This window comes from Drosophila albomicans, chromosome 3 (assembly GCF_009650485.2).
Source record: "Drosophila albomicans strain 15112-1751.03 chromosome 3, ASM965048v2, whole genome shotgun sequence".
Classification (NCBI taxonomy): domain Eukaryota; kingdom Metazoa; phylum Arthropoda; class Insecta; order Diptera; family Drosophilidae; genus Drosophila; species Drosophila albomicans.
The window spans coordinates 7359930-7380108 of NC_047629.2; the positions used below are offsets into that span (position 1 = coordinate 7359930).

The window sequence follows — 20179 nt, forward strand, 5'->3', positions numbered from 1 at the left end:
AAAAGCGCACAATTATGTATTCTATCAAGTAATTTGTTTCTGCGAACTCTTAGTTCTAATTTTAAATCATTTTTCAAATTATATTTCACTGAAATTTCTAGCTAAATTTATAAGATAATTTCGAAATTAGATCGCTATCATCACAGAAATGTTTAGTGAAATTTTTCAATTTGCAAGTTTTTTTTTGTAGTTACTTTCAGTGAACATTGTGACATTAAATTATATATAATATATAAAGTTGTAAGTCTTATAACAATAGTATGTTTTACAATAAGTTTTTCTCTGAAGTCAACTTAAAATCTAAAAATAAATGTTATTAAATGTGTACATGATTTTAGCAAATCTTCATTCCCAAATATCGTTGGCTAAGCAACTAATTTTGTAAATGTAATTGACACTTGGCATTTGGAATTTGGAATGCCAACAGCTTTGAAATAGTTGTGTTACCCAGCCAAAATGGAGAGGTATGAGAGGCATTTGTAACCCGTACGCAAAGAGTCGGGCAACAGAACATTCGAAATTCTTTACAAACTGCGCTGCTACGCACGTACAGACTAAACGCCTTTTCGTTTCTTTCGTTTCCCCCCTCAACCCCATCTCCCCTTTGGCTGTCTATGCCCCTCTCCATCTGGCTGCCTTCTTTGGCTGCCACGCGCATTTATCAGAATCCCCCTCGACGCCGCCACCGCCACCGCAATGTCAAAGCCAACTCACACCTCGCCTTCACCCCCGCTCCGGACTCCCCGCCACCGGACCAGAGGCAACGTTTTGCACCATTATTGTTGGCAACTCACAGGCAAAAGCGTTTATAAATTTATTGTTTTCTACGCGTGTACTCAAGTGTTGCTGCGTGTTTCTGGCAACAAATTGGCCAACAAGAGGCGCCAACGATACCAACCAACTACAGCAACAACAGCAACAACTGCAAAGTTAGCTTACAATTTGGCTTTTGGCCACTCAACTCGTTGCGGTGACGCATTTTATCATAATTATATTAACACGCCGAGAGCGTCTATAGTTTATGTTTATGGCCTTTCGGGCGCATAAATTTTAAAGCTTGCATCGCCGAAAAGTAGGCAACATTATTGTGTGCTGCCATAAGCTTTAATTCATGAGTTAGCAAGCAAACAGCGAGCTGGGAAAGTTGATGTGGAACTCGACTAAGCAATGACCTCGATACTCTGAAAATGTCATAGAAATATATTTATATTTATATATATATATATAAATCATATATTTATTAAAATTAATGCGCATGAACTTAAATGATTTGCAGTATTTATTGTTTTTGAAAAATATATTAACAGAATTTAACAAAGTTACATTTTTAATTTAGGAAAACGCAACATGTACTTCATGTGCAATGTTTTATATAGATAGAACTTGATTACAAGTTGAATTTGTTCATAAGATATGTGATATCACATTAGTCTTTATCATAATTCACTTTATCTGGCTTTTTATCTGTAATTGATTGAATACGTCACTAGAATATGTGAAGGGTTAGTTACAAGAGAACGTGTTTAAAGATAAGAAAAAAATGAGTTCAGGTCAATTTGTCATTTCTACTTAAACCGATTAACCTAGTGAAAGACTTAATGTAAGGAAGAAAATAGATCATTTGTGTGTTTAATACTTTCCATATTTATTGACAGCTCAGTAACAAAACATTAATATGTTATGCTTCAAGCTCTGTGTTAACACTTAACAGATTTATGTTAGCATAACAGCTTTAAAATCTTCAACCGAATGATTAGATTGAGAATTTTTGAGGTGACTTTTGTTATTAATATTATGCGCTAAAAACACATTTGATAAAAAACAAAAATTTCAGCATGTTTCTTCTGTAAGTTAAATGCAATTTAATGTTGAAATTGTGCTGCATTGCAATTTGGCAAACACTCTACATGATCGACCCTTGGCTACAGAGTATAAAGCTAAGAAATCAGTGTTAAAATTAGTGTAACTATCTCCTTAAATGAATATGAATCGAAATACGTTTTCCCTGTGTTGTGATAGTACACTGGTATTGGTTCAATACTTAATATAAATATTTCAGTATTTCGAATTATTATTTATTACTCTTGGAAACGCATTTACAGTGCAACACTTCAAATACTCTACAACACACAACACTTGGCTACAGGGTATAAATCAGGAAAAAATTAATGCATAGCAGCAGCTGCAAGAACAGCAGCAGCTACAATTGTGAGTGGGGCTTGGGATTGGGTTTGGGTTTGGGTTGTAGGTTCAAAAGTGCACACATGACATATTATTATTTCCTCAGTGTGGGTGTAAATGTGTGTGTGTGTGTGTGAGTGTGTGTGTGTTTCTGTTGTTCTTTTTTGTCGGTGCAAAATTCATTTCGCGCCACATGCGCATATGGCACAGGCCCAGACCACAGCAGCAGCAACAGCAAAGCTTTCGAGAATTCGAAGAGGGGCAACAGCATCTGTGTGGCAGCCAAGATACACACACACACACTCACACACACGTGGGCATAATTAAAAAAGTATTTTTTATTACGAATTTCAAGCTTGTAACAGAAGGCGTAAACTCATATTTAGGCCAAATAATATGTGAAGTAACCATAGTATAAAATTAAATTACAATTAAATTCATTTAATTTTATTGCTGCCAGCTCACTGAGCACTAGACAAGAGAGCTCTCTGCCAAATCTGGCCCAGAACATTGTGTGAAAACATAATCACAAAATGAAATGCGAAATATTTGTGGGTGGAAGCCTCGTGGTTTTGTTGGTTACTCCGAACTCCTCTGTTTCTGAACTGTTTCTGGTAGCAGCACTCAATTAAGCACAATTGAATTATAATTTGTTGCCTGCTGCTGAACTTCTTCGCTTCGCTTCGTGAGTGGTAAAAATGGTCAAGAGCCCACAGTCGAATGGAGTGCAAAAACTTTTAGAGGAGGGAATCTTAATTAGCCCCAACTGAAATGATTGACTCTCTAACGGGAAATGAAATTCTCACTGAGATACTTATGAGTAACTGGGAAAGGACATTCATGAATACGTCCATGAAAAAAACTTGGCACTTTAATCATAAAATTTTGCGAAATAACCTTTTTCTTGGCAACGCATAAAAAGTTGTAGATCTTTTTATGATTTCAAAAAAAGTAAAAATACTTAAGACTTTAAATGTGCATGCTATGAAATTGAATCTAAATGTTTGTAAATATGAATATCAGCACGCAAGATGCCCTGCAAAATTCTTATATATTTTGTTTGAATTTCAAATTATTCAAAATATTTATGCATGCAAATTGAATTTAATAGTATATCTCTATATTTCTTAAACTTAAATGGCATCTAAGTTGGTTTACTCCTTTCCTTATTGGTCAATATTCAAAGGGTATCGCAGGCAAGAAAAGTAGCTGGATGAAAGTAATACAATATGCTAAAATCCGAGTGAAACTCGCCCATATTCCACATGCAAACAGAATATAAACCAAGGGAGATCTCTAAATGCGGCCACTTAAAGCCGTTTGGTTTCGCAAAAAGCAGCATAGAATTTATGCGAATGCTGATGCTAGCAGCTGGCGGCAAAACCCGATACTTTTATGGCCAAGTCGCGAGATGTTTTACGCTTTAAGATATGCACAATGCGAGTGCCGTGAATTGATTATGCTCTACACACACACACAGAACAACACATTTTGTTTGCTTGTGGATGCCAATAGCCGGAAAAGTAGCGAGCCGTAACCTTATCTCTGCCACAAGCGCGGCAGCGGGGCAAGTTGCCAGAAGTTGCCTCGCCGCCAACCCCGCTGCGAAGCATCCCCTGAAAGCAATGAGCATTGAACTGCCGACTTGGCACTTTTACTTATGACGTGTAAGCGGCTTCAAACAGTTTATACGATTTGTTTCCTTATTGGCGGCACGTGCCATCGGCCGCCACTAGAAACTGAGCCGCCATTTAAAGCAGCTCAATGCAGGGCTTCATGTTGAAGTTCTCCTCTCTCCTCTCTGCCTCTGTCGAGGCGTGTGAAATATTACGAGCCCAGGCAAAAGCCTCTTTCATACAGCAGAAACTCATTACCAGCAAGCAGCGACTTATCGGTGTCTGGAATATGGGTTTATCTAACGATGCGACGTCCCATTTGTGATGGACAGCGAGCTGAAGCTGAGTTGAGTTGAGCTGGACAGCCGCCAGCAATTTAAAACTCTTGCTAAATTGTCTCAAATTTCAGCTGCTGTCGTCGGACGCATTCATTGTCTCTGAGTGACATTAACTCGCATTTTTCTATCTTCCAGCATTTTTATGCAGATTTGCCGCTTAAGTGGCAGGCAGCATTCTCTGTGAAGTAGAAGAAACGAACGAAATACACAGCCAATCACCAATTGCCAAATAATAAAAACCAACTTAGGGAGCATAAATAATCTTTTATGTCCTATGTGCTCGACAATCAACGTGGCGGCAAATTAACTTTAGAACTGATTTTCCAATAGATGGATACAACAAAAACAAAAACAAAACGAAAAAGAGAAAAGTTTATTAGACCGAAAAACGATTGATGACAATCCTAGAGAGATAATAAAATTGCAAAGGCAGACAGTCATTTTATACTGCAAGCTATTTTCACAAATGATTTCAACATGGGTATATTAGCTTTGCTATATGATTAGATTGAATATTATAATAAATGCAGATTGTACTATATAAATTATTATTCGAACCGAACCATCCTTTAATTTGAAATTACCAGTTTAAAATAAATAAATAAAAAATTTTTCCCTATATTTGATATATAAATACAAACCCATGTAAGAAAGAAATTCCCGCTAACCATTTCAATAAAAGCATGTTCTATTAATAAACCACATATTATACCGAAAAAATACTAAAATATACCAAAGGCTACTTGATAGTACTATATTCTAAATATAACATAGAATACAAAATACAATCTAGTAGTCAACAATCTATCAGGAATCGTGAATATAGCTTCATAATTACGCTTGCTAGTCGATTTGCAAGGGCGGAAGTGGGCGTGGCAAACATTTGTTAGGAAATTTGATATGTGTGTAAAAATAGAAAGTACTGTAAAAAAAATTTAATCTTAATTTGTTTTACTCTCTGAGATCTAGCTGTTAATAAGGACGGACGGACGGACAGACAGATAAATAGACAAACGTTCACCTTCCTACCCTAAGGGAAGTGGGTATACAATATTATCTGTAAAAATTGGCAAATTTTAAATCATTTTCGACTTAAATGGAAATTACGACATTTAAGACACACATAATCTAAAACAGTCTATTTGGAAATAACATATTCTAAAACATAAATAACATTTTTAATTCAATTTTATATATTTTCCCTTATAATCGAGAACGCTTTATAAAGCAAAGAATAATATATTAGTTTATTTAATTTACATTTATTTATTTTGATTAATTTATACAATCGATTGACAAAACTCACGAATGCTGAGAGAAAGTAATTGTTTCGTATTATTTACGGCACTTTCAAGTTCTAACGCAAAGGATAATTGCAAGCAGCGACAGCGGCCACGCCCCCTTGTTGCTGATTTGGCGAAATAAATTAAGTCAATAGCTGGCACGCGGCACGGGCAAACCCAAAGCTGATTTAGGAAACTGAAACGAAACTGCAACCACATCGAATTGATTTGAGCAATTTGAAAGAGCGCAAAATTGTGCGCTGTAAAATGCAATTGGTATTGCGGAGAAATCCCCTCACCTCACCTCACCTCATATCCGCCATCTAACCAGCTAAACTCGAGTCAGGCTCAACCTCAAACTCTCGCCTCACTTACCCACCAACCACCACCCAGCAACATTCTAACCGGGCTATTTAACCACCCCGGCAGTAGCCATCGACATGAGCTGCATGCGAAATGGCAACGCGCGAGAGCCCAAAAGCAATATCAAACTCGAAGCGAGCCAAATATTTCGAGTGTATAGTATAGTATATCGGAGATATATTCGCATTTGCAACCACTGGCAAACATTTTTCTGCCAGCATCATCCAGTCAATCAAACCACGCTCTACGAATTTCGAATCCCCTGACATTGCCTCCTCCTCCTCCTGCTCCTCTTCCTCCTTCGGTAACTCGCATGAATTCATTCGAATTGTTTGCAAAACATAGAAAAAGAAAAACTAATGAATTTCTACTCCGGCGTGGTTTGCTTTTAATGAGTACACCAATTTTAATCACAACAACAATAATCGCCAATAAGTGTTGAATTGGAGAGTAAATGAGGATGACGACGGAGGGGAAATCAACTTTTATTTTAACTATCCCAATTTAAGAGCGGCTCAAAATAGTTGTTGAAATTCAATTTTCAACAAATTCGAACCAGCTTTCAGTTTTAAATATTTTTAAATACGCCTGGAAATCATCCATCTTTGATATAAACTATTCTAGTTTACGATCAGTGCAACATATTTATTAAAATTCAATTTCATGAATATTCAACGTAGATTTTTAGTTTCAAAATAACATACTTTTTAAATTTAACACAATAATATTTTCAGATTCGTATTCATTAAGGTATTTTTTCATAATGGATTCGCCAAAATTATAATTTATCTCCAGTTTTATAAAAAGTATTTTAAGAGTAGATATTTTTCCATATAATTAATGTACATTAAATTGAAATAACAAAATATTTTCCGAAATAAACTTTTTCTGCTTTACAGACTTTATCAGATTATTTCCCCAGTTCTATAAAAGTACTTTTTAAAGGCAATATTTTTGTACCAAAATAGATCAAAATGATCAAAATAATAAATACGTACGTAAATACAAAATTTATAATTTGTCTCCAGTTTTATAAAATGTATTTCAAATAGAGTAAATATATTTCCATATAAATTATGTACATTAAATTCAAATAACAAAATATTTTCCTAAATGAACTTTTTCTGCTTTACAGACTAGATTATTATAGATTATTTCTCCAGTTCTATAAAAGTTCTTTTCAAAGATATTTTTAGTGTGTATGTGAACCAATATAGAAACTGATCAAAATAATAAATACGTAAATTACATTTTCATATTTTTAAAGGTACAATCAAAGTTAAAATGCCTCAAGTGGCAAGTAATACAAAATAGATTCACAATTCAAATTTTGCAAACATTAAAGTTAGCGTAACTGTGAGAAATTCAAATAATCCATAATAGAGAGTTACAAGAGTTTCAAAGTCATTCGAGTTAATAATCCCTTTGCCAAAAAGTTTCCAACTATGAACTATTCAATTATTTGTTGCCACAAAACGTTAAAGCCACCTTAATAGCACAGTTCTGACGTTGGGGAAGTCGATAGACTTGTATAGCAGCAACGACAAGAAACATGCGTGCGGTCTAATTGGCAAGAAATGAACGCAATAGACGTGTATAAACGAGCGAAACTTCGACAGTGGCCAAACAATTTTTAACCCTAATTGCACGAGAAAAAAAACCTCGCACATAACTGGGCCAATAAAAAGAACTTGAAATCAACTCGATATGGTTGCCCTGGTTGTTGTTGTTTTGTTTTTGTTATCGCTAAATTGGGGTTTCTATTAAGCCCCAGAAATTGTGACAAAATGTTGGCGAATGCGGCAAATGAAAGAGGGGGAAAGAGATGGGGGACTGGCATAATATGTTTGTATATCGTAGCATATGAAATTCGCACATCATGAACTAAGATATGAAAAGTTAATAAGAAGGAGCAGGAACGTGACAGGAAGCCATGGGGCAACTGCGGCAACCAATTCACTTTGAAGTTGTGCACAACCAAACCGACTTTTCTTTCTTGCTTACAGCTTGAGGTTGAGGTGCGAAAAGTTTTCGTTGTCGAGGGGCATCGAACTTGATGGCATTGGTATTGGCTTTAGCTGTAGCTGTGGCTGTGGCAAATAATATCAAGGGAGTGAAATAAAAGTGTGGAATATGTTGCCCAATTGATTTCTATTTGCTGTAAGTCAATTGCAATGCCATAAAAGTTCAACAAACACATGTAAATGTCATCAATGTGCGAAAAGCTAATCATAAACACTTGCCAAGTAATACAAGAAATCTCACGTATTCGTAGTAAATTTTAATACTCAGGTCAAAGTGCGTAAGTATTCTAGTTTATCCATTGAGAGTGTCGGTTTATTCTCAATCAGAATGAATTGATTCTATGAATAGTTTGTTCTTCTATTAGTTATCTATGATTTTATTCAACTTGCCTTGAATATGAATGTGTTGATTATTTGTTGGAATTGAGATATTTCAAATATTTTATTTTATGCGACTGGTTTTGAATATGAATGTCCTAATTATTTCTTGAAATTGAGATACTTTAAATATTGTAATAGATATCCAGATCAAAAAATTCCTATTCTTATGTCTTTTTAGTCTTAGTCACTTATTTATAATACTAATTTAATGGCAAGAAATTAGCAACACTCAACAACGATAACCTTTTGCCTCTGGAATCAGTCGTAACAGATTCATGATAATCAACTGTCTATATTTTGTAGTATGAGCTGATAGCGTGGGTCGTTCTCAGCTTGTTTATCTGTGGAGTAAGCGCTTCCGAGAACATCATAAGCATTGATGATAGTAGCGGAGGTGGAGATGGAGAAGGAGGAGGAAGAAGACTGCCAAAGCAATGCTTGGCAAGTGCCAAATGCAGCTTCCAACCACAGATTAACTCGCAGCCATCTACCACATGAAATTTACTTTAGAGACAGAGACGGGAAGAGTGCGAGCGAGGAGCAAGATACGGAGATAGATAGAGATAAAGAGCGAGAGCGAAAAGCAGCAACGAGGAGCAATTAAATGCGAAAGGAAAAACTTTCCAACGCTTCGTAGAGAAGCGAAATTCACAGTGGGCGCCTGGCAACTACGTAAGTATGTAAATGTGAGCTTATGTGCAAGTATGTGTATATGTCTGTGTGTGTGTGTGAGTAACTTGGATGAGAGTTGCCAGCCTTCTAGTAGTGCAGTCATACTACACGTGCTGGGGTACGCCTCTCACAACTAGCGTTTGGAACACATGTAAATACAGTACAGTGGAGCTTCCTTAAACTCAATAATTACCATAAGATAGCCACTTTATAAAAACTTCGGCATTAATTTAGAATGTAGAGCAAATTATAAATAGAACATAAATAATACAGTATTAAGACAAACACAAAGTTCTCAGAAAAATATAATTATAAAATATTTTATTAAATGACTTCATATTTTGAGTTTCATTTTATTATGTTAAATATATGTAATAATACATTTAATTCTATGAATTATCATAATATTTATAATTTATGCAGAACCTTTTAATTATGTGAATTTAGGTTTACGACATGCGATTTCATTTATTTTTGTATTATGTATTTATAGAATTTATGTAATTTATATACACCTTTGTAGTCATCATGGCTCTTTCCCTTTAATATTTTTTATAAATTTTTGTCTACTTTTATAAATAAATAAATAAATATACACCTTTGTCTTATGCCAGCCCCATTTTCAAATAGTAAAAACACTTTAAATGTAGCTTCAAGAATATTTTATTTTCACAAACGCAATTTTTCGCTCTCCACAAACACGTAGAAGGGTACGCATGGGTATAAAGAAGAATGTGGAAACAAAAGCTCATAGGCAGAGAGAGAACAAGGAGAAAAGAGCTTTTTCTCTTTACAAGATCTTCTTGGTTCTATCCTTCTCACACAAGACAATGTTGTATATGTGTGTCACTTTTGTATTTGCCACACTATTTTTGTTTTTTTTTCTACATAATTTAATCTATTACAATTTGCAGTTAGGTTAGCTTAAAGTATTTCATCTTCTAACAACTCCTTTTACTCACATTAATTATTATTTAGAAAATTGCTAATCGTTCGCTTTTAATTACAGCGTATCTCTGGATCGTGCAACTTTATCTGATAACATAATTGTAAAGTGGCTTGCTATGTATGTGTTTACTGTGAAGCTTTCGCTTTTAATTGTCCATGCGTCCGGCTCAAGCGCCAACGCAGGACTCTGACCTGACTCCAACTGTAGGTATGCGTGGGTGTATGTGTGTGTGTGTATATGGAGGAGTGTTATTAACAACTTTAACATCACTTTGGTGTGCCCTCAAACATGCTCCAGCCGGTGTAGTCAATGTTGTTGTTGTCGCTGCTTCTGTTAATCTTATGGTAAAATGTCGTCTGCGTTGCCACACGACTCCAACGTAAACACATACACAATAAGGACACACACACACACACACACACACACACACACACACACACACACACACACACACACATATTTACATTTGCATGCTTATGGCTTCTTTTTAAAGTGGAGAGCGACGAGGACGAGGACGATGACAACGCATTTCCTTTTGTCCTTTGCACATAAATTTATTAATTGTTGGCATTCTCTCTGCGTTAATTGTTTGCGTCCGCCACTTCAATTAATGAAGTCTTTCAAGAATTGTTGTCAACTCCAACTCCCACCAATATAATGCAGCACATTGTAAGGAAGTTGTGTGTGATGTGAAGTGATGTGTTGTGTTCTGTTGCTTTGTGTGGGTTGCACAAAAAAAGGAAAAATCAATTTTAAATTAGAGCACAATGAGCTCATGTCGTGTGCTCCACGACAAGGATGAGTGAGGCACCAACATTTTTGCTGACCAGTTTTGTCGTCAGTCGCAGGCGGCAACAACGCGCCTCCCACACATGACAGTAAAAGTAGCCATAGCTGTAGCTGTAGCTGTAGCTGTGGCAATAGCAAACAACAAGCCAGAGGTCAGGTGAGACACAGTCTGTAGCCTGGGGAACTGTTATTGAATCGAGTTACATGTCAAAAGAAGCAAACGCCAGTGGCAAAAGTGGGCGCTACAAGCGAGTAAACAACAATAAAGCGAAGACAAACAAAAGCGCAACAAAAGCACAGGACGAGCACCAAGCATATAGGATACAATGGGGAGACAGCAGCAGGCAAGAAGGTGGAACAGGAGACTCGACTCGTCTCGTCTCGCCCCGCCTCCCCTTGCCACGCCTTGCCTCGACCCCGACACGACATGATGAATGGGAAGCGTTGCTAGACAATTTTTCAATTTGAATGGCACCCAAAATTGGGGCTGGCGACATTTTGTGCTACGGCGCATTGCAATCGATCGCTGCAAGTTGCAAGTTGCAATTTGCTGCCCCACTGCGTTTAGCATGGAAATGCATGGAAAATAAAGCAATTGCTCGACAACTATCTAACATTTCACTACTAACTAGTTTACACATAAATTATCGATTTCATTTATTAATTTTATTGTAAACACACAAATGTCATATACAGCCAGCAATATTCATTAGTTACCCAAATAGATTGAGAAGCAAATATTTTCTACCTAAGCAAATTTATTCTTCGATGGTTATCAAACTTTCATAAGTCAAATACACTGCACATAACTTTATTATTAAGAACTCTATTAATTCACCTTATACGACTTGTGATAAACTATAATATTAAAAGAATCTTGCGACCTAGAAGTAAACTGTAGCGTTTACTATATGCTAAGATTCAGGTGTTTATTGAAAACAATCAGACGAATAGAAGTATGACTGTGTGTAACCAATTAAATGCGTAAAAATATTATGCAATTTCACACAACAAATTATGCAATTATCTGTAATTTAGTAATACAAAAAATGTTGAAATTTATTTTTATTTTAATGATATTTCCAACGATCCTATCAAATTTTTGCTGAGCCTCTAATCAGAACAACTTAATATCTGTAGGACAATTAACTGCAATTTTTCATTAAAAGCATTCTTCATTCATTATTTTTGCAGCTTAACAGCTACATTACGATTAACTTCATTTTTTCATTCAAAATAAACTTGTCGTACATTATTTTTGTCATTCCAACAGTTGTTGTGCATTTAGCTGCAACTTTGACAAGCAATAATCCGTAACATGCACTTATACGCACTGCAGTTAAGTTAAACGAACTGCTTTTAACGATTTACACACCATTTTCTGCACATATCTTAGTTGTGCAAATATCGACAGTACACTGCACATTGTCACCAAGCAATAACACCCTCTTACACCATCAAAGACCCGGGTATTATATGATTATAGTATTGTTTCACACTTACCGCTTGCCCTTAAAGGCCAGCAAATACTTCTTGTTGGCTGGAAAATTGTTGGACTGCACAGAGCCCGTGGCGCCAGCACGGAGCGGAAACTGTTTGTGGAACAACGGAATGCTGACATCGAATCCATGACGCATCTGGAGCACACTCATGCTGGCCTTGGCCAAGATGGCTTCGCCGGCATCGAAGCCCAGCGAGTGTTCCGCGTAGTCTGGCCAGGTGCCCGAATACAAATTGAAGATGATATGATTACGTCCATTATTCCAATGCGAAAGACGCGCCAGACGCGATGGCACATTCCGCACATAATCCTCGGAGAGCGAGTCACGGTCCAGCGTATCGATGCCTAGCACAAAGAGGCAGGCGGCGGCGGGATCGCTGGTGTGATAACGTGACTCCTGTATGGCAGTGAGTATCTTCTGATAGTTGGCCGAACTCGGTGGTGCGGCACCTAGCGAATTGAGTGGCTCCGGCGGGTAAACATAGACTAGGAATTGATCGTAACACTTGGTGAAGTCAAAGCACGTCTCCATGCGGCACGCGGCAGCAACAGCTGGCTTCTTTTTGCTGGCAGTCTGTGGGGCATTGGAGTCATTGGACAGCGGCTTGCGATGCTCATAGCCCATGAAGCTGGGCAGCTGAGCATACGGTTGGACGCCACCATCTTTGGCCGATTCGTGTTGGGCGCGACGCGGACGATGTGGCGCCACTTTCAGCCGATAGCCACCAAAGTAGCAATAGGCGAGAAAGGCGCACGAGACAAAGACAAGTATGTAGCGTTTCTTTGCCTGCATGCTGACCAAGTGTCCAGGGGTGTTAAGGGGTTAAGCCGTTAAGCAGAAGAGTGCTGGTGAGGCGAATTAGTGATTGATTGGTGCCCTCTAACTTGATTTGCTAATGATTTGTATTATAAGTTTCGAGGGGTGGTGGGAAAGGTGCGGAGAAGGAGGAAGCGAGCGCAGCTTCTAGAGTCTTTGTTGCCTTTAGTCAAGGCGCATTTTGATTTTGTGTTTTGTTATTGTTGTTTTTGTTTTTGCTTTTGCTTTTTTGTCTGAGTAGCAAGAGCAGCGCTACTCTCTCGCTCTCACTCTAACTTTCCTCTCTCCGTTTTGTTGTTGCTGCTTTTGCTCTTGCTGTTGTTGTTGTTGTTGCTGCTACTGTTGGTGTCTGCGACGTCTTTGCGCGCGACTTTTTCATACACATTTCACTTGCATAAATTTTGCACACACATAATAAACGTTAAACGACACTTTCTGCTTATTTTTATTCAATTTGTAATCATATATTTAAGCATTTCTCGCATATCTATATTTTCCATTTGAAGGCGCGACGAATTCGGCATCGACAACGCTGGCGACTGCGACCGCGACGGCGACTGCGACGACCACGACCACGACGACGACGACCTGCAAGCTAGCATAATTTATGCTCTCAAGCATTAGGGCAACGAGTGCGACAACATTGCACACCGAATTTAACCACTTTAGCACTTAAACTAATAATAAATATAATTAATTTGTTTTATAAACAATGCGAACGAGACACAACGCAACACGAAACATTTTCAGCAGCGGAGAGCCACTGATTGAGAGAGTGCACCAAGAGAGAGCCCGAGAGAGCGCGCGTTAACCAACTGTCAAAACATTGCCAGAGTTGCCAAGCACTGCCAGCGTCTTCTGCAGACGTTAACTTTTAAACAATTTTCAAAAAACATACTATTTGCAAATATTGTTATTACGTTAATTTAATGTGTGTTTTTTTTTTATATATATTTTGCTTATTTTTATTGTCACACTGTGGTAGAATTTTTGTTGAACACGTTCTCTTTTTAGTGCAACACACGCTGCACACACTTACACTAGCTGCTGTATAATATGTAAATTGATTGGCGCTTATCTTAATGCGTGCTCCTCTTGGATGCGATTTGATAGCTCGGCGTGTACTGGCACTGACATGCTAATGCCTTTGGCCAGCAAGCCTCGCTTGGAATAGCATTCTTTTGGCTACTGGAAGAAAGATTGGACATGCGCCTTGCGCAAAGCGCGCGCATTATTGTGCGCACGCAATTAGGTGGCAACGCCAGACACAACTAGCCGATCAGCTGTTTGCTGCTGCTGCTGCTGCTGCTGCGATTCAACAATTCTACGTTTGTTGTTGTCATTCATGATGCGTGGTTGTTGTTACATTCTTGTGTGTGTGTGTGTGTCTAGGTGTGTGGGCAGTGGGTGGAAAGTGCATTTCCCTGGAGCGTCATATGTTTATCAAATATAATTACACAACTACATAATAATTATTGTTTGGCCGCATCGATTACTTTATTGTGGCGCCAAATACACGATTTAAATGGCAACTGCATTTTTAATTACACACCAGGGATTCTCTTTCCTACTGTTGTTTCTTGTTGTTGTTTATTTTAAATTATTATTGCAAAAGTAATTACCAAGAGCAAGTAGAACGCACTAAACTAATTATGCTGTATGCGAGAAACAAGCACAAAATATTTTTTTGGCCATTGCCTGGCCTCGCATCCGCATCCGTCTCCGGCTGCGACTCCGGTTGCCTTTTTGGCCGCGCAATTTCCCGTTACAAACGCGTTTAGGCTGGAATTTCAATTATGCACAGGAATGTCGTCCACTTTGGCCCTTCCCCTCTACATTCTTCCCCCCCCCTGGCCCACAATTATGATGTGCCCACAGAGACAACAACCCCAGCGAAATATGCGAGGCAGCTGCTTCACCACAGCTACAACAACAACAAACCTCCCCCCTCCCCACTTGATGCACCAACTGCTTCTCTTGTGCTCTTTTGCCTTTTATGGCTTTATAAGTTGCCTCTGTTTCGGGCTTCCTCACATGTAAATCAAATCAGCGAAGCTCTAATAAAAAATAGATCCCGGCTCGCGAGCACTTCGAGTATTCTCCTGTCTGAGTCTCAGACGTCTGCCAAGTCAAAACAAATTGCAGGTGGCGTCCGCTTTTCCATCGTATAGAATAGAATTTAATTTCGTCGTCACAGCCTGCGACCTGCACTTGCATTTATCGAACAAAAGAGTGGAGAAGGAGTGAAGAGGAGGAAGCGAAGGTGGAGCAGGTAAAGCAACTGCTGTAAGGCGGAAATGAAACGCTATGTGCACCAGACTTATCTGAATGCATACGTATTCTATATAATTAATAAAATTTTGCGCGATTTGGATTAAATTTTCATGTTCCGGTTGCAGCATTTCGCTGCTTGTGACAGCTCGCCAGAACATGCAGTTTTTGCTTCCGTTTCCGGTGCTTCTAATTAAATGTCAGCCGTCGTCCTCGTCATCGTCGTCGTCGTCGTCGTCGTCGTCGTCGTCTAGCACTTGCAGCGCATCCGCTTTACATTCTCCTGCTCGCCTTTTTTCTCTAATTTTTTGCTCTGTATTTACAGTTGTTTTTGCAAGTTTGCTTTATGCACTTGTCCGTCCGACGCTTGCTAAATTACAGGATAACGCCCACGAAAGTTAATCAATCATGTATACTCTGGACTTTCTCTACTTTCGGTGCACACAAAACAATGACTAGAGGGGTAGTATAAGTAAGTAAATATATGTATGTACATATATAAATAACATTATATCTCTATATATACTGTTCTTACCATGCAGTAAAATTAAATTAAATAAGTTTGTCCAACCTCTCAGCTTATAATATATTATTAACACAGTGTTTCATATAAGTATATAAAAATCAAACATAAATTTTCATACTTAATAAAGTGAGACGTCAAAAAGAAATTTTATGTTTGAAATAAATAATATGTAATCTATGATAATTAACCAAATTAAACCACAAACATTTCGCCAAATAATGTTCTGCTGCTAATAAAATTGTTATTTCAGTTTTTATGGATTGGATTTCAACAAGTAAGCTTACAAATCCAAAATTATTATTGTCTCAAGTTCATAAACAGAAAAGAATAATAATGCGAACGATTGAAACAGATATAAGAAACTTTTTACATTGTTTGCTGTATCATATTCATTATTTACGCTGTGAATTTTATAGTAATCGGATTAAAGATGCATAAAAATGTCGCTTTTCCATATGGATTAACGACAACATTAGCTGGCAATGATAATTATTTTATTGCCTATGTTTATCCAAAGTCATATTTTAATTATGTTCGCTGCTCTAATAATGTTGCAGAATTCTTGAATTTGTAAATATCTCTTTTCACACAGTCTTCAATTTAATATTCTTAGCACCTCGTTAGTTTTTATTAATCTCATTTTAACAACTCATAGTAAACTTGAAATAAATAAATTTAAATAAATGAATAAATAATAATAATAATTAATCAATAAATAATAACAGTCAATAAAAACTTGTTTATTTGAAGTTTATCAACAAATAAGCAAATGAAATTTGTATTTCTTATATCGTCTGTCGATTAAATTAATGCATCACCATAATAAGAACAGGCAGGAAAGTTAGATTCGAGTGTGCTCGACTTTAAGATACACGATACATTAAAAAAAAAAAAACATATTCGATAAATATACTAAAAATATACTACAAATATTCAAAAAATATACCGAATGGTTTATTTGGTATATCGATTTTGTACCTGATTGAAAATGTACCATAGAATATTAAATATACCAGTTTGTTTGGCATTACAAAAGTATTTCTTAAATAACTTCTGTCTGTTACCTAACGCATAGCGGGTAGAGAGTATTAAATAGTCGAATACGTCTTAACTAGCGCATACTTACTTGAACTTTTTTGATGCTATATAATCAGAGCATACTTTGAGGTGTTTTGCAGCTGTTGCGATTGCTGCTGCTGATGCTTCAGTTTCTTTTGCGAGCAAAAGTTTGATGAATTGTACACCACAGCGCTGCATGCTAATGAACGAATTTGATTTATCCCGACCACGCCCATTCACACACACACACACGCACAGGAAATGCTGTTTTCGGCAACTTTGTTGCTGGCTGCTCTTTGGCATAAATGCGAGTTATCATAGAGAAGAAGAAGCAAAGCAACATGCCACAAGAAGGAAGCAACGAATAGACCACATAACAATCATGGCTGTTGGTTAAAGTTTCACAGCAGCAGCAGCAACAACAACAACAGCAACAACATAAATTCATTAGTGGAGAGCCAAAGGAGCAACAGTGAGCAAACACTCCGTTGCTCCCTTTCATCGTTTTCCCTATTTTAAGTAGCTACAAAATTTATGACGTCACTTGCAGTTGGTCAGCGACTTTACTGCAGTCTGCGCTTTTCCCCCCATACGAGTTTGATCAAGTCGAGCTGCTTCTTAGTCTGTCTGTCAAAGGAGATGTTGCAGACATCCGCATCCGCATCAGCATCCGTCACTCGAACACTTGATATCCAAGCCAAGCGTTTGATGTTGAGCTGAAGCCATAACCCACATTTCATACTGGACACTCTTGTGGCTTTTAATGCATGCCGCAAGCATTTTTGGCAACACTCTTATTTCTTTATATGCTGTGAGCATTAAACTGAACACAACACAAGGTATCTCACACAGAGCAGGGTATTCAACAGGATAAACTCAGTTGACATAAGACCTAAAGAAAAAATTAAATATTCAATTTGAAATATGTATTTCCATTTGATTTAAATTTAATTTCAATTCTCGATATTTCAAGAAGTGGCTGACATTTTGCAATCCAAATAATAATCTTAATTTATACCACAAAAAGTGACTTGTATTTGACACTTTATTTAAGAATTTTAAATATGAGTTGGCACTTTTTTGAAATGTATTTTGAATTTCAAGAGGTAGCTAACAAAGCCAAATATTAATTAGACGTAGAAAATTCCAATTTCGGATTTTATGTCTTAGATCAAAGAAGTCACATTTCTGATGCTAATTTTAATTCAATTTTAATATCTTACTTCATCGATTTAGAGTATTTCAAAGTCGTATATGTATGTATAAATATTTCATACTGGTTGAGAATATAAAATGTTCTGATTTTTGTCTTTTATGACCCAGATGAATGATTATAGGATTTTTGCAAATGGCTGCAGATTCGTGGCCTTCTCTGGACTGCTGCTGAGGTGCTAAAAGCAGCAAATGCCAAACTCAGAATTCAGAATTCAGCATCTCTCAACTCATATGCAGTTTGCCATAAACATCGTACACATATGAAGACGACTGCGAGTTCGAGTTTGAGTGCGAGTGCGAATGCGAATGCGAATACGAATATTCGTATCTGCTGTCAGGCTGGCACATCTTGTCAGATTTGCTTTGCATGACAGCCGTTGCACAGACGTGCCAAGGATAACGCCAGCCATTCAGTGTCACCCGCAAAAAAAAAACTTTATGTGACTTTTGCCCCAATGAGCGAGGGGGCGTGTTAGTTTTTGCTCTCTTCGGTGGCACTTTAAATACAAATGATTATTATATGCAACCGGTCGCTCGGTCAGTGGCCAGCAGTGAAAATCCAATCAACGTTGCGTATACGAGATGTAGCCAAAAAGAAAAGTTTGCAGAGCAGACTCTTAACTTGTGCTGTGATTTTAACACTGCGCTAAATTCGATTTGGCAAACATCAAAGAAACAAGAGCAACACCGAAAAAAGAAGAGAACAGGACACTCGAAGCTCCCAAGAATGCAAATGCTGAAGATGTGCTGTGCTAAGAGATACCCTTCCTCACATCCTTCGCCCACCTGCGAAAGGTCAAAGCACAAACGCAAAAATAAAGAGGGAGCAGCGGTAATGTCTCCTTTTACCTGTAACAAGGCGTTTTGAAGCTGGGTAATGTTTGCTGCTGAAATTACGTATACGCCACGTGGCATGGCCAACAAACACTGTGATTCGAAGTATGTGTCAGATGTGTGTGTGTGTGTACACACAAGTACAAGTGTCTGTGTGTGCGTGCGTGTAATTCAATTTGTGAGCCAAACCAAACGCATAATAAGAAACATAAAACAGTCCAATGTTTCGTCTTCGAAGAGGGTGAAAAAAGCGAAAAGCAAATGGGAAAAAGGAGAACCCGCTTCAGTTTCAGTTTCAGATTCTGTTTCAGCTTCAGCTTCAACTGAAATTTTATGCATAATCCTTGGAAGCTGCAGATGTTTGCTGACTGTTGCTGCTGTTTGCTCAGCCAGAAAATATGTTATTTTATGTGCAATCTACTCTCAAGACGATTATGTCAAGGCTCCCAGACTCCTTCTGTATTCATCCCAGTTTCCGTTTCCATTTCCAATTCGATTTCAGTATTGTTTCTTTTTTTGCTATTTGCTATTTTTAAAATAGCCACGCCCAATTTGCAATCGTCTTTAAACTCAATGGGCTTAGCATAATTTAGCACTAAACACACAGTAATCGATTTAGATTTTTTTGTGCTTCGACCACAATTTGTGTGTCCTGAGAGCGCAAATCACAAGGATATTCAATTTACAATCTTCCCTCTTGTGATGTTGCTCGATTTTTGAGCTTTAAGTTGGCTTTATGCTACAGCAAATTCTATGCAAATAAAATTTAATATTTTCTCCTTACAAGCGTATGAAAAAGCAACACTTGAAAACGCGACAGCACGAAGTTTTTTTCTTCAGCCTTTAGGCAAAATTATTCCGTTGACGTTGCTACAGAAAATTTTTGTTGTTTGCCTCAGCGCTGAGGAAAAGCGGAGGATATAGAGGGAGAGAGGGAGAGAGGAAGAGAGGAAGAGCAGACGATAGCAAGTGAAGTTGGCGAGGTGACTCTGGTATAATGCCCAGAATCGTATGCTTTTTAAATGCTATAAATAAACGATTTACGTTAAATATTAAAACGATCAAAGGAGGCGCAAACAATTTAAATGCCTTTCAGCGGTATTAACAACGTTTAAGCTGGCCATAATAACAAGTCTTAAGTACAATATTATTATGTGACTCTCTCTGCATCGAGCACTCAGAATGCTAAAAACATCTGTTGAAAACAAGTTGCGAAATTTAAGCCACAAACAACAGATCTAATCCTTCCTCAATATATTTATATAATATATAGAAGAGAAATCAAGCAATTTGCATTTCATAAAACAAATAACAGAAACTGAGTGAATAAAATTAATTTGTGGTATTTAGCATTTATGAA

At 37.5% G+C, this 20179-nt stretch overlaps 1 protein-coding gene across 1 annotated transcript in view; it reads right to left on the reverse strand.

Moving 5' to 3' along the window:
• LOC117571944 (exostosin-1) overlaps positions 1-13976 on the reverse strand; it is an 83519-nt gene extending 69543 nt beyond the window's left edge. Inside the window, exon 1 of the mRNA XM_034254437.2 lies at positions 12100-13976. Within this exon, the coding sequence (XP_034110328.1) occupies positions 12100-12890 (791 nt within the window). The 5' untranslated portion in view covers positions 12891-13976. The remainder of the gene's footprint in view (positions 1-12099) is intronic.
• Between the last annotated feature and the right edge of the window lie 6203 nt (positions 13977-20179).